The 24,806-nt window shown below is 55.0% G+C and overlaps 1 protein-coding gene across 2 annotated transcripts in view; it reads right to left on the bottom strand.

Annotated features, from left to right (window-relative positions):
• The window catches only part of SH3PXD2A (SH3 and PX domains 2A), a 232,854-nt gene that overhangs the window by 94,773 nt on the left and 113,275 nt on the right, over positions 1 to 24,806 (bottom strand). For both annotated transcript variants that reach the window (XM_029244683.1, XM_029244684.1), the window contains 2 exons: positions 19,173 to 19,249; positions 9,680 to 9,771 (listed from right to left, as the gene is read on the bottom strand). In XM_029244683.1, the coding sequence (XP_029100516.1) occupies positions 9,680 to 9,771; positions 19,173 to 19,249 (169 nt within the window). The remainder of the gene's footprint in view (positions 1 to 9,679; positions 9,772 to 19,172; positions 19,250 to 24,806) is intronic.

The following is a 24,806-nucleotide window of genomic DNA, read 5'->3' on the forward strand; positions in this document are numbered from 1 at the left end:
AGTTTGGTAGGGGGGAAGGGAGACCAGCTTTCTTGGGTGCTCTCTGAACCAGCCTCATTGTGTCCGTCCTGAAAGGCGAGCTGGGCAGCCCCCTTCTCAGAGGTCTGATCCCACAGCAGGAGGCCCTCAGTGCACACGGGCTGGACTGGCCCTGGTGCTCCTGAGGCTTGGTGAAAAGCCTGGAGTCCCCTTAAAGAGTCCCCAGATGTGGAAAGTGCCCTCAACTGCACCTCCAGCTGCTTCCTACTGTGTGACCAGGGCAACCATGGGGTGCTGATTCTTCTCAGCCCTATGGTCAGATGAAAGGTCCCACCTTGCAAACTGAAGCAAGTTCCCCTGGCCGTGGCCCCTGTGCTGCTCTTCATTACACACCCCTGTGTCGTCAGGGGGGTGCACACCTGGAGTTGGGAAGGGTTTGGATCCAGCCTCTGACACTTACTAGCTGAGAGGTAACTCAACCAATCTGAGCCTGAGATTTCTCATCTGCAGAAAGGAGGCATGAACCTCACAGGATTATATGGATGGTTAAACAAGATAGATCATGCTCAAGTGTCCAGCACAGTTTCAGCCTGGTCTGCAACCGCCTGCCAGAATGCCGGCTGGTGTAATATCCAATGTTGCCACAAGGGGGAGCCAAACACACACGGATCCCATGAACTAAGGCGCCTGAACTGACTGGTGCCTACCCTCCAATCTACATTAAGGCCCAATTTACCAGGGCCTGTGAAGGTGGGGAAGGGTCACGTGATCTCCAGAACGCTTGCGTCTTTCACATCCGACTTGCTGTGAATGTTCTCCCTGCTCACAGCCCTCGGCCCCCATTCCTGACCCTGGCTGTTACATGCTTGGACCAAAGACCCCCAAATTCTGTCCCCTCACCTGATGCCAAAGTGTGGAAGGGGTTAACGACTGTCCCAAATCACCAGCTGGACACGGGATGCCCCAGGCCCATCTCCTCTGGCCCAGCTCAAGCCAACCCTCTCGCTCTCCAGGCAGACAGACTTTCTTTCAATTCCTTGAAACTGCCCCAGTCCTGGCTCCTGTGCTCCACCGCTTCCCACAGCAGCGGGCCAGGCCCTGTCTGTGCCATTTCCCCCTCAGACCACGAGCTCCCCAGGAGGCAGGGCTGAGCCTCGCCCCCTTCTGTGGCCCTGTGCCTCACACCAGGAAGATGATGAAAAATGCTTGCGTGGACCAATGCTTCCCGCCCGATGCCACCAGAGGAAGACAGGGCTGAAGACCTGGGTCTGAGGTTGAGCTCCGCCACGGACTCCCTGTGGAGGGGCAGCTAGCCAGGGGACTGGTTACAACGCAGCGGCAGTAATTACAAGGCAGCGGAACGAAGACTCCCCTCAAACAGGACCTAGTAGCGGAGCAGGCCTCTGGGGCTCTGTCGGGGGCGCACTCCCCCAGCTGGAGCCTCCAAAGGATGCCACTGCCCTGGGAGCAAGGGAGTGGGCATGTGGGGCCTCGGGCACCTGCACACCAGGACCATCCTCCCGGGGCTGAAGTTTCAGGGAGACACAGAAAGCACAAGCCTGAGAAAATAACTGGGACCCCCCCCCCCCGTCAAAGTACCAGGATACCCTTCCCCACCCTGCCGCCTCCTTTCCATCCCGGCTTTGAGAGCTGAAAGTCCTGTGCCAGGACTGAACACAGAGGAACCCTCCCAACCTGGATGTGGCCTGCACACGCCCTTGCTCTGGGCCTCCCGCCGGCTTGACCACCCAGCACAACAGCTGGGCCCGCGGAAGTCCTCGTTCCCTGGAGCTGACGCCCCTTTCAGGTGCGCTGGACACAGCTTCCTGTGGCCCCCTTCCTCTCACCTGTCCACCCAGGTTAAAGGGGGCCGTGGCGGGGGGTTGGGCAAGGGCTTCTGTGCTGTTCCAGTCCCCAGCCTCCTGTGGGTCCAGAGTCCCTGGGTCCAGCTGGCTCTCTCACCCATCAGCATAGAGAGGCTATTGGCGCCACTGCCAGTGGCAGAGGGGCTGGAAGGACAGTACGCCCCATGTCCCTGCTCAGACGGGTGGCGGTGGGGCCTGCCGGGTGCGGACAGCCGTCCCACTGACGAGGGTCGGACCAAGACTCAGCAAAGCAGGAAGCGGGTGGGTGGGCTGCCCACTCCAATTCCCAAGCCACCTGTCCCTTGGGGAGTGCCAGGAACAGGGATGCCTCAGAGGTCCTGAGAGCCAGTCACCCCCCAGTCGGCACCAACCCTGGCGAGCCATCCCGGAGTGGAGAGGGGCTCAGGAAAGGTCAGCCCAGCTCGTCTTCAGCTTGGCCCGATTCCATTCCCCTAGTCTTTTCTGAGTGGCCACTGTGCACCCAGGAGGGGTGAAGAGGAAAGGGGGAGAAGAAGAGAAAGTTCCCGATTACTGAGCATCTGTGCTGGCCAGGCACCCTCGAGGCATTTACAGGCATCAGTGTCCTTGAACCTCACAACTACCCTGCCAAGAGGCTACTGTTGGCCTCTTTTACAGAGATTTCAGTGGTGAAGTGACTCATTCAAGGCCACAAGCAGAGCCGGGTGTTCTGACTGTTGTCTCTGGAGTGAGTTTAATTCAATTCAAAATTTCCACCTAGTAGTGGTAGCCTTGAGCCCTGAGTTTGTCAGCCTACCCGGTCCCTGGCACATAGTAGATGCTCCATGAACACCTGCTGGGTGAAGGCCGAAGCAGAGATGCTCTCCAGGACTCTTCCCAGGACCGTCTATTTGCTGCCCAGAGAAGCAGAAGGGAGGGAAGAAGAGAGTAACCTGCCTCAGCGCCTACTAAGTGCTCCACACACAGCCTCTACTTCATTCTCCTCGGCGCCGGGCAGGTAGGTGTGACTTACGGAGAAGGTCACGCTGCTGTCAGCGGAAGCCTGGATGCTGAGATCCAGAGTCAGGCTCCCGAGCAGGCCTGACCTGGAGTTTGGCCAGGATCGAGGCTGTGGGAGCTCCTGGAGGAGGCTCCCCAAATTCTCGGGGCTATCCTGGCTGCACGGCCGTGCCCACGCCCCGTCTTCCTGCTGGGTCTCGCGGCAGGGCTGGCAACGTCCCCTCTGTCCTCCTGGACTCTGCTTTCCCCCAGGGAGGGCAGCCCCAGCCTCCACTCCCTTCAGAAGCATCAGTGGGGAGGGAGGCTGGGAGATCTTGTAAAGAGCACCTGTTCTGGGGGCTGTGCCCTCATGCCACCCCAGCCCCAGAACAGCTGCCTGTCCTCTGCCCAAGGCCTCCGTCTCTGGAAGCCTCGCTCAGCGCCCCCCGCATCAGCCGCTGGGCCACCTTCACGAGGCCCAGGCCCAGATCCAAACCTGGCTCTCCGCCTGGATCAGGTAGGACAGCCTCCCTCTCTCGCTGGCCTGCCCAGGCATGGACGCGGCGGTGGCAGGGGTGTGGACCCCGGGCCAGATGGAAGCTGGCCATTGGGACAGGCTGGGGCAGGGATGGATGGTCCCTCTGAACATTGGGCCATTGTTTTAGGCGACAACAGAGGGTGGCTCTGTGGCCCTGGGGCTGAGGAACAAAAACCTGTTTAGCAAGGCCCTGTTCCTCCCGTGCAATTTTGAGAACTTAACCAGGATCTGGCTGGCTTCAGCGGGAAGAAATGGGCCAAGGGGACAGGACCAGGCCTCGAGCCAAGAGGGGCGGCAGGGAGTGGAGACCCTCTGCGCTGCAGGTGTGTGTGGGCCCCGCTGGCCACGAGCTCCCAGGCTGCTGAGCCAGCGGCAGGTCCACGAGTGGGAGGTGATGGAGGGGGCACCCCCGCCAGCCCTGGCCTCTGTTTTTCCCCTCTGCGACATGGGGGCCAAATGCGTGTGTGCCCACCTGCCCACGGGCTCGGGCCGAGCGCAGGACTTCTCAGGGCCACCAATGTCAGGCGGCGAAAGGAGGCTGCAGTGCCCACAAGTGGCAGAGCTGTTGCAGCGTGGGGGGTCTCTTGCCGCAGTTCCCCCCGCCCAGGACTGCCACGATGACGACAGCGAGCCTGGCCTTGGGCAGTGCTGACTGCGTGCCGGGTCTGTTCTGTGTTGTCCACGCACCATCCTCCCAACAGCCCTTGGCGGCAGGCGCTTTCGTTATTCACACTCTACAGATACGGGAACCGAGGCACAGAGGGGCCAGGGAGCCCAGACCACCTAACTCCAGAGGGGTCGAGGGTGCTGTTCACTCTGAAACCATGACTGCGGGCAGTGCAAGTTTTAATCTTGTTAAACAGCCCCAACCTGGGTTCACTCAATGCTTATCAGGTGCCAGGCCCTGGGGGGCCAGAGATGCGGGCCCCCATGGTGGGGAGAGACCATAAACAGTGTGGTTGGTGCCATGGCCAGGGCTACGGGCTCTGGAGAGGCTTGCTGGAAAGCCTGAGGGCTGAGTAGGACTCAGGCCGGGGTGGGTGGGCAGAGGGGACAGGAGCGCTCCAGGTGGAGGAAACGGCTGGGCCTGGGCGTGGAGGCTGGCGACAGCCGGCTGCAGCCCTGTGCAGGTACCTAAGGATGAGGGTGGCATCCGTGGATCAGGAGGCTGGAGAGATGAGAAGGCAGGTCTCTGGCCCTCGGGCCTCATGGGGCTGCACCTCCCCTAACCCTTCTCTGAGGAACATGCATCATGCGGGGGCGGTGCTGAGGACAGGGCTCCTGGAGGGCCCTTTGAGAACCTTTAGGTTCACTGTTTCAAGGATGCAAATTTAAACTGGAACTAAAAGAGGCATTTGCTGGGTCACGTGGTTAACTGACGTCCTGCCCGGCAGCCTGAGCTCCCATTTCCATCACTCTCATCACAGGAAAATCAGAGCTGAGGGACCGGCTGCTCGGGGGCTCCTTGTGGAAGCCAGGCCAGGGGACGCCTGCCCCCCTGGTCCAGTGGTCCAGGATGTGGGTCTCAAGCGCTCAAACACAGGTAAGCCAGGGAGAGTTGGGCCAGCAGGTGTGGCCCCAGGACCGGGTGGGTCATGTGCATAGCCCAGGGGGTCACCTTGGGTGCTGCAGGGGTGCTGGGTGTGGCCTGCACGAGGCCAGGCCCATCTGCTTGTCAGAGTTGACGCTCAGGACCGCCCGGGACTCGTCCTGCGCTGAATCCCATTGAGTTCCAGGGATGTGTCCTTATCCCCCTCCTTCCGGATCTGGTGATCAGGGCTCTCTCCACCCCAAGCCAGCCTCACGGCTGCCCCAGAATCCACACAGGAGAGGCTAGGATGCGTCATCCCCAGCTTCTCTTGGCCGCCCCGTGCCAGCTGGGTGACCTCCAGGGAGCCACTTCATCTCTCCGAATGGTCACATCACAGCCTACCGCCTGTGGGGGACGAACAGAAAGCCTGAATGACGTTACTCATCCATCCGGCAAATCTCCTGAGTGCCTGCTCTGGGCACTGGGATTATGGTGTGATCAGAACACGTACAGGTTCCTGCTCTCCCAGACTGACAATAACATTAGGGAGGGAACAGGTCACATGGGAGGTGGTGATAAGTTCCGTGAAGGAAGATGAAGCCAGGACGGGGAGGGCCAGGCTGGGGCTCTCCTGGGGAGGGGGGTGAAGTGTTCCAGGCGGAGGGAAGAGCCAGTGTGAAGCCCTCAAGGCAGAACGTGGCTGGAAGGTGTGAGAAGTGGCTGGAGCAGAGCCAGGAGGGAGAGGCAGGAGGTGCCACCAGGGGCGACGGGAGGGGCAGGCGGAAGGGCCTCGACTCTGAGCCACAAGGGAGGCAAGGAGGATTTTGAGCAGAGGAGGGACATGATCTGACCTATATTTTTAAAAGATTATTCCTTCCCCTGTGTTGAAAAGGGACCGTAGCGGGCGAGGGCAGAGGCAGGGAGACCAGTCAGGCCAGAATCCAGGGGTGAGACGAGGCTCGGCCCCCTGGGGTAGTAGCAGGGAGGTGGCGAGCTGTGGGCAGGGTCTGGGTATATGCCGAAGGTGACGCACACAGGATGTGCTGACGAGCTGCATGGAGGGGTGTGAAGGAAAGAGGTGAATCTAGAATAATGCCAGCGTTTGGGGCCTGAACCAGGGGCCCCAGGAGAGCTCAGCACTGCTCCCACACAGCAGCAGTACCCGTCGGCCAGTAGTTCAAGGAGGGGAGGGCAGGGCCCTCGAGCAACCTTCCTGGGGCGGCCATCTGAGGAGGCGAAACCACCAAGGCTGCAGTGCCAGGCTCACCAAACGTCTCTGTAAAGAACATCCTTTCTGTGCAGGGACGGTGGTCTAGCACAGCCACTAGCAGCCCGGAGGTGGGCCCCACCCTCCACCCACGGAAGCCAGCGAGCGGCCTGGGATCAAAGCCGAGGGGCCGGGCCTGTTGCAGGCCTTGTCTTCCCTGCAAGACGGAAAGGGCCACGGTCCCCCCACCCCAGCCCCCGTGAGCGCTCAGAGGTCCCACAGCAGCACACTTGAAAGAGGCCAGGGTTATCTACAAAATTCCAGTTAAATCCACAGGCTTTGATAATTTGATAAGCCACTCCACAGTCGCCCCAGAGTCAAAATAACGCTGTTCCTCCATCCTGTGTTTATGTTTCAGGATGGAGGGGGGAGGTGTACGGTGGCCTGGGACAGAGCCCTGAGAGGGAGGGGCTGCAGGCACTTGGCTGACAGAGGGTCAGCCCGTCAGCCCAGGTCACCCATGGGTCTGGGCTCTATGGCGAGGACACTCTGCATAGGACACAGGTCTCTCTTGGCAGGTTCTGGAGGCTGAGAGGGGCCAGGGCGGAGAAGCCCTTTGGAACTGTGTGGCCGCAGCCGACCCCACCCCCTGAGCCTCAGGCCCGTCTCATGCTGGAGGGGTTCCTATTCTCAGGCCATCTCTTGCCAGATGAGATGTGAACTGGCCCAGGTGTGCGGTACCACCTCAAGAAAGAGGCAGATAACCCCCGCGGCCATGGTGACTCAGAGGCTAAATGCTTTATGACTCCTCCCTGCAAAAGCCAGGCTGTGATCTGCAGGGTTGGAGCACGCACAGGGCCACATTCCATTCCATTCCACAACCTCCCACGAACAAAACTGCTGTGCGCTTCCAAGGGGCCCATAGCACCAGCCGGGTTATCTCAGTGCACATGTCGTCTCCGTAAGCCCTCTGGACCGCTCCAGGAGTCCTGCATTCTCTCTTTTCAGGCATGGGGACCCAGAAAGGCAGAGACGCTGGGCAAATGATCAGAGATCACAGAGCCTTGAGTGGTGGGCCTGGACCCCAGAGCCTGCCCCGCAAAGCCATGCCTGCTGCCTCACCAACACACAACTGTCTTCCCGAGCCTGGTTTCCACCTTCCTCAAGGGTCTTCCAGGGACGGGCAAGAGGCTAACCTACGGCTACTGGTGCTCAGGTCAACAGGTGAAATAGGACCAGCTTATTTAGCTGCCTGGCAGGGAGTGGGTTCAGAGGCACGAACCAAAGGCAGGGTCAGTTGATTTTGTGGTGATGCACCTGCTATTTCACCCACCAGCAGCAATTCTTCTCCCCTCCTCTGGGCACATGATCACGTGTGACTCCAACGACAACCCACCTGGGGAGGGGCATCTCCTCTCTCCCCGTGGAAGAAAGGAGAACAAGAGGCTCTGAGAGGCCATCACAGCTGGGGAGTGGCAGGGCCAGGTGGACCCGGTACACTGCTGCCGGTCTCAAGAGCCTTCCTCTGCCTTGGGAGAGTGAGGAAGGCGGGGACGGGAACACAGAGGAGGGGGGACAGAGAGGATGCACTGAGAGGTGTCAGGACCACAGTCCTGGTCCCCTGATTCCTCCCCAAACCAGGGAGGGTGGGCAGGAGATGTGGAAAGAGTACCGGCCTCTGGAACCAGAAAAATCTGGGTTCAAGTCCTGGCTCCAGCTGTGAACCTGTTTCCTCATCTGTAACATGGGGACAAGAACATGTAACTCCCGGTGCAAACCTCTCTCACAAGCCTGACGCATAGTAGGTACAGAGAGAGCGATGTTTTTCCCGCTGGTGAGAACACACATTTGTATCTCATTTTGTTGTGTACAAACCTCTTGCCCAGCCCACGTGTCATCTAAGTTTCCAAGACAATCCTTGGAGGTAGCAAGATCACGGATTAATCACTCTTCCCTTTTTTACAGATGAGAAAGAGAAGGGGAAGGTACCTGAGTGTAGCCAGTCGTGTGCCCAGTAAGCAGCAGAGTCGGGGTGTGGGCTCAACACCACACCTCCCACTCCCTGTGGCTTTCAATTGCTCCACACTGTGAACCACACTGTGATGAGTTTCTGATGGTTCACAGCATTTGCTTGTTTCTTAATCCTTTGGTAGCCAGTAAAGGAGATGGCTTTGGTTGGGCCAGGTGAGCCTCTGAGCTGAGTAATGCTTTCCTCCCCCAGAGGGCCTAGGCCACTTTAGGCTCTTAGTCTTACAGCATGGGTGAAAAGAGAAGGGCTCCTTTAGGCAGGACTGACACGTATGGGTGTGCAGACTGTGTACTCTACTACCTCTATGGGCGCCGTTCACAGAGAGTGTGCCGTTCACAACGGCGCCCCTGGAGCTGTGCAACAACCCTTGTCTGTGGGCTTTCTGCTCCCCATCACCAGATGGCCTCCTGCCTCTCCCCACCTGCCCCAGACAATTCCTCTGCACTATTCTTTCCCTTCCTCCTGTAGCACCCGCCCCATCTGCCTCTCTCTTGTCCAGTCTGGCACTTGAAGATTTCAGGGGAACAGATGTATGGAGTGAGGTAATCAATGTGCATCCCCTTCAGTCCTCTCCCCCAACCCTCTCCCCTACTCGACCCTCTTCCCTGGCTGCCTTCTTCTGCTCACCAGCCCCTGGATTCTTCTCTCCATTGAGAAGCTACTCTGGGGAGTGTGGGTGAGGATAGTGTTCTGAGCAAGAGAAGGTAGCCATGAGGATGGAGTTTGGGCATGTGTGTGGGAGACCAGCAAGACCGGGTAGGTCGTCTTGACCACCAGGCCCAGAGTACCCTGCTTCCAGAGAGGAAAAAAGACATGCTTGGTGCCCCATTTCTCCCCAACATGGAAAGTCAGCCAGCCCTGGGTTCAAGTCTCATGGGTTCAAGATTTGGGTTCATTCAAGTCACATGCCTGTCACATACCCAACCAGCTGCATGACTTCGGGAAAATTCACCTAACTTCACGCCCCTCAGTTTTCTCCTCTGTAAACCGGGCTACATTAGTCTATTGGACTGGGTTGGCCAAAAAGTTCATTCAGGTTTTTCTGTAAGATGTTATGGAAAAATCCGAACGAACTTTCTCGGCCAGCCCAGTAAAATGCTGCAGGTAAAAGCCGTGTGGTGAGCGCTCTGGACACACTCAGTTGTTCTCGGTGAGGGCCGCAAGATCCGCTGCAGCAGCCCAGGACCGCTCGAGCATTCAGCAGGTGAGGCCCACCTGGGCAGCACGTGCCCTCCTGCTTCTGCGTTTCAGCTGGGAGCTTGGTAGCGTCAACGATTAAGAGCAATGACCGCTAACCCTGGGCATCTGAACCGCATGACCATTATATTTTCTGTTATCTCATCTGCTCCTGACCATAACCTGTGAACTATAAAGAGTTTGCAGGAAAACCTGCTCCCCAGATGCAAAGATACCCTCCCTTGCCAGCTCTGGGGTCAAGAGAAATAAGGAACAAGCCTTGGCAACGGGAGTCGGGGAAGGTGGTCCACCCTCCTTTGGTCCATCTTTGCTTAGCCTCGTTGGCCTTGCCAGCTCTCCCCCCAAGCACACGGGAGAGGCTTGAGCTACCACTTACTCTTTCGGGGGGTTGACATCCTCCGGTCGGGCCTCAAAGAACCGAAAGACTTCATCACACTGTGAAATATGGGGTGGCAGCCGGACAAGTGCCTGTGGAAAGACAGGAAGAAAGGGCATTAGGCCTGATGAAAGTGGGAACAGGAAAACCAAAAGCAGGGCCAGCTTGGGCCAACAGTGATGGGGGAGGCGCGAGGACTGGGCCGAGGAAGACACAATCAACCAGCTACCCACCCATCCAACCAGACAACTAATCAAGGAATTAACTAATCAGCTAACTAATGAAACTACTCTCCATCTGTCCATCCACCCATCCCTCCCATCAACTAACCAACCACCCAATTAATGAACTAACCAACCAGTCAACTGATAAAATAACTTATCGGTCAACCAATCAACTTTTCAACCATCCAGCCAACAATTCAACCAACCAGCTATCTAACTAGCCAGTTAACCAACTAAACAACCAGCCAAACAAGTGAAAAAAAAAGGGGAGGCCATTAAACCCTAGGTCTCAGGGCCCTCAAGAACGAATTATTCTGCATGAACCCTGAAAGAATTCTCTCTTGCCCACAGAGTAAGTCCAAGATCCCTAGCCTGACAATCCAAGGTCTTTTCCTCCTGGCCTCATCTCCCACTAGCCACACTCCAGCTGCACCAGATATCCACAGTCCCTAAATACCCACGGCACGGTTATTTAATGACAAGCTGATAATTCTATCAAGGACAGCAGGGTGCTATGGTAGAGTCTGATAGGACCTGGGAAGATTGGGAAAGGAGGTGGTTTTAGGAAAGGCTCTTTGAAGCTGAGTCCTGAGGGTGGGTAAGAATTAACTGGTCAAGGTGAGGGCAGGGGCCGGACCAAGCATGGTGGTCCTAGGAGCTGAATGAGGTTGGTGTGGCCTGGTCTAGCAGGGCCTTGCTTAGGCCAAGCTGAGCTGAGCCTGGAGGAGCAGAATAAGCGGAAGGGTGTGGAAAGGCTTCTTAGAAGAGTGGGCAGGAGCTCGGCCAGAGGGGTGTGCAGGATTCAGACAGGCGGGAGGAGGTGAGCGTCCTGAGGGGGATAACTGTGCAGTCACGGGTGAGGGCCAGCTGTGAGCTTGCATCCAGGAGGGGTGAGATTGCGCCGCTGGAAAGGGAGGGATGAGGGTCAGAGGTGATCAGTTTCCCGCTGTGCACCAGCACGGACTCCACACCTTGCAGCCTGGGCACCTGGACCGCTGTCTCGGCTCAGTGCAGCGTGCAGCGGTGGGAAGAGGGTTGATCCTTTAGTACAGACAGGCAGGGGAGGTCACCGTCAAAGCAGGGCTGGGGAACGGGGCCAAGGGAACGCTGGGCTAGAGCCAGAAGAAGGAAGAGGCAAACCCTGGGCTACGGAAGTGTGAGGAGGAACTGCTGATAAGGGGGCTCCGGGGCGGTGGTCAGATGGGAGCCCATCTCGAGCCTGTGCCTCTCCAGGCCCCCTGCACCAGGGCTGCTTCAGGTGCAGTGACCCGGCCTGGCAGCTCCCCTGTGCCAACCACGCTGGGCCTCCATGAGTGTGGCCACCGGGAGCCTCACGATGGTCCTTGTGAGGGCAGATCTCATTCCCGTGTTACTGAGGAGACAGAGGGGTCAGGGAGGCCACGTGGCCTGCACACAGGTGGGAAAGACGCTGCTAGAAGGTAAGCTCCATGTGGGCAGAGACTTTAGTCTGTTCTGTTGACTGCTATGCCCCCAGATCCTAGAAGAGTGTCTGGCACTCAGTAAGTATTTGTTAAAAATGAATGAATGACTAAGAGTTTGGTGTGCAGAACCACTGTCCAGTGGTGGTGGGACATGATAATGGGGCAAAAAAAGCACATGTGGGTTGCACTGACAGAAGTACAGTGTTGAGGAAGGGGGCAGTGATCACTTGCTTCTCTGAGTTGCTCAGGTAACAAGTTAAGTGTGGCATTGAGCACGACGGCCCCTCCCGAAGCCAAACCCACACCTGGGCAAGATGGGACAAGACCTGACCTTAGCAGGTAAGACACACTGTGTAACTCCCTGCTGTTCCTTCCAGAGCCTGTGGCTTTCCAAGGGTCTCCAACAGATCCCACCCCATGACCAGGAGAGAGATTAAAAAAAAGAAAGGAAATTAACATTCAATGAGCAAACACCACGTGTCAGGCACTATGTTCGGCTCCCGGACTCTCTAACCATCCAACAAGCATGGAGCTTTCAGTGTGTGCCCTGGTGGTACAGGCATGAGCCAGACACAGCCCCTGCCCTCACAAGTGCACATCTGATGATGTGCCGTCCAATTTTGTCCTGGACGTACCCATCATTGCTCCCATTTATGGTGGGGACGCTGAGGCTCCTGGGGGGTGAAGCCACTACTGAAGTGGCAGAGTGAAGCCCTGTGCTCGACGCAGGCTGGGTGGAACTTACCCCCAGAGTGTTCAAGTTTTCATTTAACGCACATGGTATGTGCTGTTTTCTCCCCCAGGAGAGAAGGGCAGAAGGAAAGAAAAAGTGAGGAAGAAGAGAGAAAGAGAGAGACAGAGACAAAGAGATGGAGGGAGAGAAAGACAGAGAGAGACAGAGTCACAGATGGAGGGAGAGAGAGGCAGAGACAAAGAGAGATGGAAAGAGAGAGAGAGACAGATGGAGTGAGAGAGACAGAGACAGAGAGATAGAAGCAGAGAGAGATAGAGACAAAGAGAGAAACAAGCAGATATACAGAGAGATGGAGAGGGACAGAGAGACTGAGGGGGAGAGGGAGAGACAAACAGAGAGAGACAGAGAGAAGCGGAGCCCAGGCATGTGCAGACAGCAAGGGCTGCTGGCAGGAAGCAGGAGGGTGCCAGGAGGGAGCACTAATGGGCCGGGATGGGCAGGAGGCAGGAGGGAAGTGTTACCAGGGGCCCAAGCTGTGTGCAGAGTCGCTGCCAGGGTGACCTCCCTGACCAGCAGGAGGCGGGGGTCGGGGAGCGGGGGAGTGGGGCAGGCGCCCTCCCACTTAGGCGAAGAGCTGCTGGCCAGCCCCCCCGCCCGCAGCAGTGGTGAACACAGGGGCTCTTCATGCCGACAGAGACCGGCATTCCAGGGGCAGAGGACGCGTGGGCTGGAAGGGCCTCAGACAAAGAGGTCTTTTGGGCGAACCGCTGCGGCATCTTTATTTAACAGGGAGCCCCGAGGGGAGCCGCGTTGAGGGCTCGTCCTGATTTCAGGCTGACAAGAGGCTCTTGGCTCAGAGCAGCTTCCATCAGAGCTGCCGCCAAATCCAGCTCTGGCCAAAATCATTTGGCAGGAGAGCCGGGTGCTGAGCAGTCAGTCCCCACGGCCTGGGCTGGCAATGGCAGCCAGAGCCGGGGAACCCCCAAACCTAGCTATTCTTGGAGGAGCAGGTAGTGACCAATACATGGGCATCTTCAGGGCCACCACCGCCGGCTCAGGCCTAAAACTCTGCCATTGGACATTCAGGATGTATGCCATGGGGTGGTTAAGTCAGGGCTAGGCAGACGGGAGTTTGAGTCCTAGGTCTACCGTTAACAGGCTGTGTGATGCTGAATGCCTTGCTTGCCCTCTCTGAGCTCAGTACAATAGATCTCATATGGCGCCTATCTTTTAGGAGATTCAATGAGATCATGAATATGAGGAGCCTAGCACAGTGCCTGGCACTGAGTAAACAGTAAAATTTAGTTACACTATTGTCTTCATTATCATTATCCTTTGGGTGAAAGCAGTGAGGTATACTAGAAAGAATGGGAGTCAGGAGACTTCAGTTCTACAGTAGGTCCAATTCTGCCGTTATATACTTGCTCCATGACCTTGGGCAGCCACTTCACCTCTCTGGTTGTTGTTTCTTCTAGGATAAAATAGACTAGCTTCAGAATCTCAAACCGTATCTCATAGAACACCTGTTTGATGAGATAAAATCAGTTCTGTGGGCACATGTGAAATGGTGCCTTGTAGATCCCCATCTTGGTCTTGGTGGGCATCATGTTCATTAGCACAGCAAAGGCTCTGAGAAGTCCTGCAGGCAAGAAACCTACAGAGCTGTGTTCAGGCCAGTACTTATTAATAATAACGACATCCTGGGAATTTGACTCATTTAATCATCACATTAACTCAGATGAGTATGACTATGATTCCAGTTTAACAGAAGAAGAAACGAAAGCACAGAGAGATTAAATCATTTCTCAAGGCCATACAGCTGATAAGTGGCGAGATTTTGAATGAGGTGTCTGAGTCCAGAGCCTATGCTCTGTCTGATCTGCAACTCTGTACTTCCTCCAGCATTACCCACAAGTCTCTGACTGTGGAGCTGGTTTTCCAAACAATTCCTATTGACAGCCCATGGAACACAGCTAGGCAAATCCAGTCCAGAGACATTCTGAAGTTTCTTCCAGCTCTAACAGTCAATGGCTCCAGGACTGCAAACAGCACCACTGCCAGTGAATTCAGTGTCCAATCTATCACCAGCCCAGTCTTTGCAAGTACAGCAGTGGCATGGGAGGGAGCCCCAGGCAGACTGTGCTCAGACCCTCTGCTTCGAAATGATCTCCCTCCACGAAGCCCACCATGCTGGGTTATGTCTATCCCAGGACAAAAAGCAAAGTTCTGCATTTGTCAAAGCAACTGGGGGTGTCCTGCTCTTTCCACAGGATCAAACATTGTCCTATTTTTAGCAGCATCATTTTGGTTTCTAATCAATGGGAATCTTAGAGTAAAAGCCCAGCGACTCTGGGTGGGGTAGGGGTATGCGGTGGGGGGTGAATGGGCTGAGGGGGCTGAAGTCCTACCCATTTGGCCTCCACTCTCACCCCCGGGGCTGCTTCTAACCTGCTCCGGACTATTCCTCTTAGATCAGCGTCTAGGAAGGTGGGGGCTCACCGAACTTTTATAAATCAGAGTATGTCAAACACATGAGTTCTCTTTTTGAAGGATCTAAGGAGCGAATTCTTTTGTAATGGAAATAGTGCAGTTTAAGGCATTTCACAAGGGAGCCTAGTAATTGGGGCCTTGGGGACACATCACCCTCCTTGGAGGTTTCCTCTGCTTGTGTGCAATCTTTGCATTGTGTCGTCAGATACTGCCTGGCCTCCCGCATGGGACCAGGCTTCCTGCTTGTTAGTGAAGACACAAAGATAACAGATGGGGCCTTCCAGGAGCTCTTGGTCTGGAGAAGATAGACACACAGAAATTACCCTCCTATGGAGGGTAAGTGTGCAGCGTGGAGGCGTGCACGGAGTATTCTGGACAGCAGGGGTGGCCAGCTTCCTCCGGGGAGGTGGAAGGCTTCTGGGAGGGGCATCGTGGGAGCCAAATGCATCCCCAGGAAAGGGATTAGCACAGGCCAAGGGGTGGAAGTCTAAGGGAGTCTGGCTAGCTGGGGGCGGCTGCACTTCTGCAGACTGGGCTGCAGGGCGGGAGCTGAGGCTGAAGCAGCCCATGGAACAACCCCACAGACGGCCCGGCTCAGCTGGTCAGAGGTTCTTGTGGAGCCGATGAGGCTCCTCTGAAGGCCTTTAAGTAGAAAATGGACACAATCAGCTTTATCCCAGGCTGGAAGTGCTTTCATTCCTGGGTCTGTCTGGACCAGAGGAGATGGAGAGATTCTGCCACCTGGGTTTCCTCAGAGCACCAGACCGCTCAGGAGGCCTGAACGCATCAGTCTTGGCTCTCTGCCTCAGTCTCCCCCATTAGCAACACATCTGGCCCAGGCCTGCCTTAGAATAAGGGGCACAAGAACAAAGTTACTCTCCCCGTATCTAGGACTGAGCATGCCAGGGAGCCCTGGTGCTTCTTTTTTTTTTTTTTTCTTTTTTGTGGTACGCGGGCCTCTCACTGTTGTGGCCTCTCCCGTTGCGGAGCACAGGCTCCGGACGCGCAGGCTCAGCGGCCATGGCTCACGGGCCCAGCCGCTCCGCGGCACGTGGGATCCCCCCGGACCAGGGCACGAACCCGCGTCCCCTGCATCGGCAGGCGGACTCTCAACCACTGCGCCACCAGGGAAGCCCCCCTGGTGCTTCTTAAAGGAGTCTGTTTTTCTTGCAACCTGAACCTTTTTCTTTATTAAGGTGAGAGACAATGATGGGCTATGGTGGAAAACTCCCACGGTGGGAGGGAGAACGGCTGGGGCTAAGAACCTCCACGAAGTAATAGCCAAAGTTTTCAAATATGGGAAGTGGGGCTAAAAATTAATGAGTCTGGGAGATGCAGAGGGTGGGGAGGGGAGATCCTTACCCCTTCAGGGCTGACATCCTTGTTAGGCTTGGAGTCCCTCCCCCAGTCTAACTCCAGCCAACCTCTCATCCCACCTACAAAGAGAGCCTTTGATTCTGAAAGCAAGCCTCTCGTGGACAGCAGAATGATAGAAGCGAGCTCGGCTTTTTGGGTAACAAAAAAATTCTAGCTGCACCCACCAGGAAATGGAGACTTGTAGAAATGTTGTTACGTGGTGGAGGGTACGCCGATTATTCTCAAACACTCTTTCGCACTGCCCCCTACCCCTGGATATTTATTTTATCCCATAGACAGACACTGCAAACATGTATTTCACACGCAGGAATGGAGTAGATGGAGTCATTTATGGGGTAGTTTGTTTGTCCGAGCCCCTGAAGTATAGCTCACACTTGTTAGTGAGATGAAAGTCTTCAAGTTGTTGAGACCACAGAACCATTAAATATTAACCGCATAACCATGTTGCCCATTACATTAATTTATGGAGTTACAGAAAAGCGTTTGGAACCCTTCTTGATAGACACTGGCCCTCAAGAGCCACATAAAACAATCACCTGGCTGGCGCTTGGTAAACTTTCCGTGACGCTCATCCAATCTGCTCCATATATGTTTAAAATTAACACTGAGATCTGGGCTGTGAGGCTGCCATCAGGCGGCGGGACTGGCTGGCTGGCGAGGGCAGGGAGCCCGAAGTCTGGGAGGGTCCGCTGCACGGTCAGACTTTCTATATCTGAGTCCTGGCAGAGGAGCTGGCTACTCCGTGCACAAAGCCGGGGTTTCACAAGTTTGGGTGCATTTGAATCCCTAGCCAATGCCAGACTCGGAGCCCATATACCTGTCCAGCAGGTCCAAGGAAGATTCTGGCCAGCCAAGCAGAGCTGCATGGGCAGGGTCCTGGAAACAAAACTCCAGAGGTTCCAAGCAGTCCGAGGACAGGTATGGCTGGCCATGGAGTGGACTGCACGTGGCCCTGACCATGAAGTTGGCTGTGGGGGGCAGTGATGCTGAGTGAAAGGTTGGATCCTGAGTGGCACAGACTGGACTAGTAGGCGGCAGGGCTGTGAAGCGCAATGCTGGGCGGCAGTGACCGTGGACTGCAGCTGAACTTATCCCTAATGACCATTCCAAGGTTATTCCAAGGTCTCAGACAATTAGACCACAGATCCCAGCTTTCTAGTTCAGCAGAATTAAAGGTCACTTCTGTACTGCCCTGCCCCCTCTGCCATTCTCAGAGTAAATTACTGCCTGCAAGCTGTCTGGCTGCTTGGTGAACCCATGACATTGCTCCTTGTTGCCTGTCTCTGAGTAGTTCTCATTTGTGCTAATCAGGTTAGGAGGCCCCTCCTCTTGCAGACCCCACTTAAATGGCTCCCCAGCCACCAGGAGCACCACTGGGGCTCCGGAGCCCTCATCCCGAATCAAGAGTCCTGTTCAAAGCCTGATCCCAGGAGATAAGATATTATCAGTTTCCTGCTCCAGACGACCCAGAAGACGGCATTTCCACAGAGTCCAACTGCAGATGCCTTGGGCTCCACCAGCTCAGGGAGGTCAAGGCTGATGTGAACCATAAATCCCAGCTGCAAGAGGCTCCCCCCTGCCCTTTGCCCCTCCTCCATTAGCTCTGCCAATTTGTTTAATAACTGCTTGGGAAAGGAATAAAAAGAAATAAAAGCTCAGGCTGCAGCCATCAATTTAACTAGAAACGGCAAATGCCCTTTAAAGAGAAAAATGAATATTGATCTGAAGAAGAGAAGCTTCTACCTTCAGGAAATTCATCATCGAGGCAGAAAACGTGATCAAGTATGATCTGCACAGCCACGAAATTCAAACTTGGGTTAATGAAGAGTATCTGGGAGTGCTTGTCTCCCCATAGTCTTGGGAACACCAGTTACGAAATTGAGCAACTTGGTTCTTATTTAAACGTTTTATTGACAGGCATAATGATTCCAAATTATAAAATATTTGTTCAGAAAGGAACCTTATGGTAATAACTCCATGTAGCGACAGAACATTTCAGAAGTTACAGACACTGTGACATATATTCTCCTGCTCAACCCCTTGCATGAACCCTGTGAGACAGTTATTTTTACCCTCGTTTTACAGATCAGGAAACTGGGGCTCAGAGAGGTAAAGCAACTTGCCGAGGTCACACAGCTAGTTGGTGGAGTGCTGGGATTTGACCCCAGCTCTTCTCAGTCTAATACCAGCACTCACAACAAAACATCCCCCACTTGCTTCTCCTCAAGATTCTTGAGTCAGACTCCACAGTAGTTTTCGCGTAACTAGGAAATTCCATCTCCATTAAAGCCAGTGGTGCCCAGTGGTAACATTAAACTGTTTACGCCTTGCGATAATAATAACAAAGAGCTAGCGTCCGCTGAATGTTTCCTCTGCGCAGACACTACGTGCTGCTACCTTATGCCTGTCAGGTCACTGCATCCTCACGACCACCCTCTGAGGAGGTACTACTCTCCTTCCTGTTGTACGGATGTGGAAACTGAGGCTCCGGCAAGTTCAGTAACTTGCCCAAGTTCACAAAGCCAGCAGGGTTTCAAACCCAGGCGGTCTGGCCATCTGGAGGCCATGTGCCAAGGCCACTAAAGTGGGAGCCTCTCATCCTCACTGCAGGGGCCCCAGGGGGTCCCAGGCTCCAGACAAAGTGGAAAGACAAACAGGCTGTGCTTCATGACCCTGCAGCTGCTGCCCAGTCTGCTCTTCCGCATCGACTGTTCTAACGCATGTGCGTGCACGTGCCTGCGTGTGTGCGTGCGCGTGTGTGTGTGTGGTGAGCACTTGCATCTATAAAGATGTATACACGAATATTTGTATCTATCAAGACTTCTGTGAATAAACAAATATGCATTTTGGATGCTACTGAACTCAGGACTGATTCTAAAAATGTCCCAAAGGGAATTCAAAGAAGAGTTCTCCTGTATCCAGCAAAATGCCACACACAGAATCCCTTCAGCAGCGGCCCCTTCACAGAGCTCCCAAGCTGGTGGAAGTGATTTAAAGGAGTGTTTTGTAAACACAGACCCATCATGAAAGGAACAGAGGCTTCAGCTGTGACCCTGGCGGTCCTCATGCCCCAGAGGTGGCCTAGTCACGGGGTGACCCCTCCCCGAGGGACACCCACACCCACACTTCTGGCCAGGAGACGCCAGGCCTCAGGACGCATCTGCTAGACCACAGCAAAGGGTTTTGTATAGACAACCTTCCTTCACAGATGGATAGACTCTCTGGCAGATGGACCACCCCCTCCCCTGCCCCAGACACACTCTTACCCGGCAGTACTCATCGATGGGCTTCAGCCTCTTCACAGCTACGTCCCGGATGTGGCTTCTCCGGAAGAGGATTTTGCCTGGAAGAGAGATGCTCGTGAGCTGGGTGACTCTGGGTAAAGCTGCCGTAGGGACCTGGGACGCTATCCTCTCATTCTCTCTCCCTCGGCTTCTCAGTATCTTAGCTGGCCACCAAACGCCACCACCTCTGCCCATTGCCAAGGAAACAAGAGAGGAGTGGTCACCTCTCCCCGGGGGGTTAGGAGGTGCCCCAGGCTGAGGGCCCAGGACTTCTGGGGCAGACGAGGAGCCCTGGAGGCTGCCATCTTGGCCAAATCACCTTGTCTGGGTCTAAAGACAGAATCCACGCCCTGATGCGGATGCATCTCTCAAGTGACCTCGCAAATAAATATAAAGGCTGGCCCACCCCACCCCTGTGTTTTGTTTCCAGACCCATCCCTCCTTGAGAAATTGGCATTCATTCCCGCCAGCCTGATAGGAATTCCTATTCTTAGTTAAGTTGGGTGGCTATTTCCAGGGCAGGCTCAGGCCAATACAAGGGAGCACGGCTGCCCCAGCCTGGCTGGCCTCCAGCCGTATGGGCCCCTGCAGCTGGGCTGGTGTACCCCTCTACAGGTATGGGCAAGGCTCACGGAAAATGCCAGCCCCCAAACCTTCCCAGGACGCTCTTCTGAACCAGCCAGATTTAATTATAACAAATAGATGAAAGCATAGTCCTTTCACAACTGGATAAATTTAGAATCTGAACTCCTTGGTCTGACACTCAGTGCCTAACACAGCTGATGTCTCTGTGCCCAGTGGCCACCAATGTCTAGGCCAATGCCTCCTTTTCAGAAGCTTGATTGCCGAGCTGGGGGTAATCACGCTCTTTCCAGAACACCCACACATTTCGTCCATTCCTAAGACACTCAACACATTCTGACGTGTATTACAAACATTTGTGAGCCCCTCCCACCAGAAGCCTGTCTGTCTCATCTTAGGGCCCACGGAGCACAGCACGTGGTGAGGCACTCACCTCACAGCTATAACAGGCATCTGTTGTCCAAGCCCACCCATTCCCCTCTGGAGAGCCTCCCTCATCCATTCCCTTGTGGGTTCAAATGGGGCCGACCACACCCCCTGGCAACAATGGTATGCATGCGACCCAGCGTAGCCACCCAGAGTCACAGCGACGGGCTCAGAGATGGGCAGGGGACCCGATCTGGGCCAGTGAGGGTCAGCCCTGAGGCTTCTGCGGGTGTCCTCTTCCTCCCACGGTTTTCTCCTACAGCTGCTAAGCTGGCAGGATGAAAGCCTGGAGCTCCTAGTGACCATCTTTCTTATTGCCTAAGAAGGAAACCAACCAAGAGAAAGAATCTGAACCCGGCACAGGGTAGGTGCTCAATAAATGTTTCTTCTCTCTTCTTCTTCCTTCTTTTTTTTTTTTTTTTGGCTGCCCCATTCAGCTTGTGGGAGCTTAGTTCCCTGACCACAGATTGAGCCCGCGCCCTCGGCAGTGAAAGCGCAGAGCCCTAACCACTGGACCACCAGGGAATTCCTTCAATAAATGTTTCTTGAATGACTGAGGCGCAGAGCTGAGAGATGAAGGGCAGGTTCCTTTGACATCATTTGAGCAGCTGGATGCAGTTGTTCCTCTGAACCCAGGGTCTACCTGGTACTTTCCACTTATATAATACAAAAATTTTGAATTGAAACTTGTTGGAGATGGATTTTCATCACTTGCATTAATGGAGTCCTAAATGAGATGACGCGCATTGCAAGTGAACAAATACGTAGACTGCATGCTAATCTCCTTAAGCTTCTTCTATCAAGGTCCAAGTGGGGTACTAAGCATTGCCTTGGTCTAGGTTGTTGAGGTGAGAGTGCAAGTTGTTTATTTGGGAAGTGATCTGGGAGGTACCAGGAGGGGAGTGGGGAAGTAAGGCAGGGCAGGCGAGGAAGTGTCCTTCATGGTGGGTGGCGGCAGCTCATTTCTGTTGAGGAACTCGGTGGATCGTGGAGAACAGACTGCAGAGGTATCCCAACCAAGGGCGAGGAGGCTGGGGTGTTGATCACCAACTCCCTGCTTGTTGTTGAGCTTCTGGCCGAGTACGCTCCCGTGGCTAGAACAAAGCCCCCAGTTTTCCTGTAAGCAGCCTTTGGCAGGTAGAGGAGAATGGAAAGGGGACCTGGGGGGCCCTGGAAGCAGCTGCTACAGCCATCCCTGACTTCCCCGTCACCACAGGTACTGGTCACCAGTCCCGTTCCAACCCGACCATGGAGCATCTAACTCATCAAGTTGTGTGTGACTTGTTGCGCATTTGTGTCTCTCATCCCCCTGCACTCATTGTGAACCAGAGGCCCCTCCTGCAGCTGTTTCTTCCCCTTGGCAACTCTCACTGCACTCAGCACAAGGCTCTGCATACAGCAGACGTCCAATAGGCACTTGCTGGTCCGTGCATCTCCCTCCCTCTCCCAGATGCTCCGTCAAGCTCTCCTTCCTCCCTTTCTCACCCAAGCCTGGTAGAGGGGCTGTGTCCCCAGCAGAGGAATGACACTGCACAGACTGGACAGTGTCATCAAAGAGAAATGGGCTCTTCCACATGTTCCTTTTGAAAGCAGATAAAACATGATTTATCAAGACATGGGAGGGACTTCCCTGGTGGCGCAGTGGTTAAGAAGCGCCTGCCAATGCACGGGACATAGGTTTGAGCCCTGGCCCGGGAAGACCCCACATGCCGCAGAGCAGCTAAGCCCATGTGCCACAACTACTGAAGCCCACGCGCCTAGAGCCTGTGCTCTGCAACAAGAGAAGCCACCACAATGAGAAGCCCGTGCACCGCAACGAAAAGTAGCTCCTGCTCGCCGCAACTAGAGAAAGCCCGCGCACAGCAATGAAGACCCAACACGGCCAAAAAAAAAGACATGGGAGACAGCCACCTTTCCTTGGGGGAAGATGTCACAGATTTGGTATTCTTGGCCTCTTCGCCTCCTACCCTTTTTCTGTTGCCTATTGCTCTATTGCCTGCGGGCCACAGAAGCACGTGTGTGCAGCCAAGGGGACGGTGTGTGAAATAAACACGTGGTGGGAGGACACCCACTCTCTGGACTGACGAAATGACAGGCGGCCCTGGGGTGGGGTTCTGGGCCTTCTACCTGAGCCAGGTAGCTGTCAGGAGCTGGGGGCCGCCTGGACCCAGTGACGCCAGCAGCTAAGCTGTATCTCACAAGAACCTGGAGGACTTGCTCAGAGGGACTGGGATCGGGGGGTGGGGTGGTGGACCCCAGACCTGGCTCTGCCCTGTGCTTCTTTCAAAGGAGGAAAATGTGACTTATCCACTCCCCCAAAATAGCACTCCTGCCCTTTCTCATCCCGTCAGAGGACAAAAAAGAAAGCAGAGAGATGGGGAGACAAACTAGGTCGCCCCTCCCAGACCCCCATCTCAAGGCTGGCCAAACCTCTTGACTGGGTTTGATATTCATGAGATATATAGATACAGATATAGATATTGACACAGATACAGATATAGATATACCAGATAGGACTTGATCCAGTTGTAGAGGCAGAACTAGCAAAAAACAAATAGTTAAGGAACGACTAAGGCCTCCAGAGGTGCAGAAGCTTTGAAGGGAGGGCTGGGGTGGGGAGATGGGGAGAGAGGTGGGAGGGCTCCTCACCCAGACGGCCCTGCCCCTCAAGCCCACCCTCTGCAGGTGAGACCGCCATGCCTCCAGGCTGGACACCTCCCATCTCCTCCACAAGGCTCGTGGGTCTGTTGCTCAGGTACGAAGTCAGAGGAGAATTCCTGTACGAGCCATTTGCCAGTTGAGTTTTTGGAATCCCAGCAGGGCTTCTCTCCTCCGCGCTGAAATTCTGGCAGGAGCAACGTTTTCTTTCCTTGGGTCCTTTTGGCACAGAGGCTGCTGGGAGCGGGGCAGGGGGAGGGGGAGGCAGGGAAGATCTGGAAGGGATTCTATGGTCTTGACTTCTCTCTTAGGGATCCCAACCGCATTCTGCAAGCCAAACCGGTGACCATATTAAAAGGGAGAGAGAGAAAAGGGAGGAGGAACAACCCCATGAAGGAAGCCGGGACCACAGGGCATTAAAGGCGTCTTGTAAATGTAATTCAGCCCATTCACGGCAAGGCCAGGCGAGACTCCTGCCAGAGCCTTCAAAGCCATGTAGATGCAGCCCCAGAAATATGATAAGCATCATAAGGAAGATTACACACGGGGCAAGAGACAGACCTCGGGATTAACTCCTTCCTGAAAGCAGAGAAGAGAGCTGTTGAGCCTGACAGGGTCTGAGCATGTAAGTGGAGGCTCCTCTTGCTGCCATTCTGGGCTGGGCTGAGACGGTGGGGCCAGCAGTGTCCTTGGCTGGAGTCCTGGGTTCAAGTCCTGCCTTGGCCACAGGCTGGCTGTGTGACCCTCCACGGGGCCTCTGCATTCTCATCTGGAGACTGAAGGGCCGGGCCTCCATGGCTGCTCCCTCGGGGAGCCCTAAGATGCATTTGGGGGTGGGGTTATTGAGAGGGGCAGAGGAAGACTGAGACAACAGGTAACAGCAGCTAAGTGTTTACTCCTGCCAGGCACAGGCTAAGAGCTTTCCATTGGGTTCTCTGGCTTTATCCTCACCACAACTTTAAAGCAAGTGCTTTTATTGTCCCCACTTTGCCCAGGAGGAGTTGGTGGCTCAGAGAGGTTGAAGGACTTGTCCAAAGTCACACAGCTATTAAATGGCTGAGCTGGGATTTCAACCTGTGGCTTTGGAGCTCAGATAGTGAGAGGGAGAGAGTTCTTTGGGCTCAGATCACGTAAGGCTGTGAGAACCACTTAGGATTTTCTTGTGGGTGTGATGGGAGTATGATTAACATCTCCTCCACGCCACGTGCTGGGCTGAGCAAGTGTCTCGAGGACTGACTGAGAATGAAGCAAGCAATAATCGTGGAGGACGGGTCATGCCATGGTGAGTGAGATGCACGCAGCCCCCCGAGGTCTCTGCCGACCAGATACAAGTGAATGAATGAGTGAGTGAATGGATGAGAGTGAACGGGGGAATGAGACTGAAAGGACCAATGGACCAACACAGCAGGGAAGGAGAGGTGACCCAGTGTCTAGTGGACTTGGGGAGAAAGAGCTCCCCGAAACAGCAAACCTCCCTGTCCTTTAAAGGGCCCTTCCTGCCCCACCCCCATCCCTGCCCTGGCTGAGCAGGTGCCAGCCCAGTGGGATCAGCGGGATACTCACCCTCAGAAGCGGGAGGGCATCACCTGGGGGAGGCCGGCTCTGCTCCACACCCTAATCTGGCCTAACCTTCTCACCATGAGTGTCCACTCTGGGCCAGGACACATAGGTGGGGCACTGACTCGGGAAGGTCCCCACGCTTGAGTGGCAGAGGTGTTTCTCCCTCCTACGCAGGATACCAGGCACTTAATGAAGCATCTTAGTGGCACTTGAGGGGTCTTAGTAGTTGGCATTTGCTTCCAGAGAATGAATTATTTCAAGAAGGTGACAGGTGAGGACATGGCTCCTTCTCACTGGTAGGGAGAAGTGGTTAAAGAAAAGACAGAAACTTCTGAGAGCAGTTAACCCCCTAGGCCAGCCACGACCCCAGGTTCCTCCTTGTAAAATGTG

Source organism: Monodon monoceros, unplaced genomic scaffold (assembly GCF_005190385.1).
Source record: "Monodon monoceros isolate NGI ecotype Baffin Bay Population unplaced genomic scaffold, NGI_Narwhal_1 Super_Scaffold_4, whole genome shotgun sequence".
NCBI lineage: Eukaryota > Metazoa > Chordata > Mammalia > Artiodactyla > Monodontidae > Monodon > Monodon monoceros.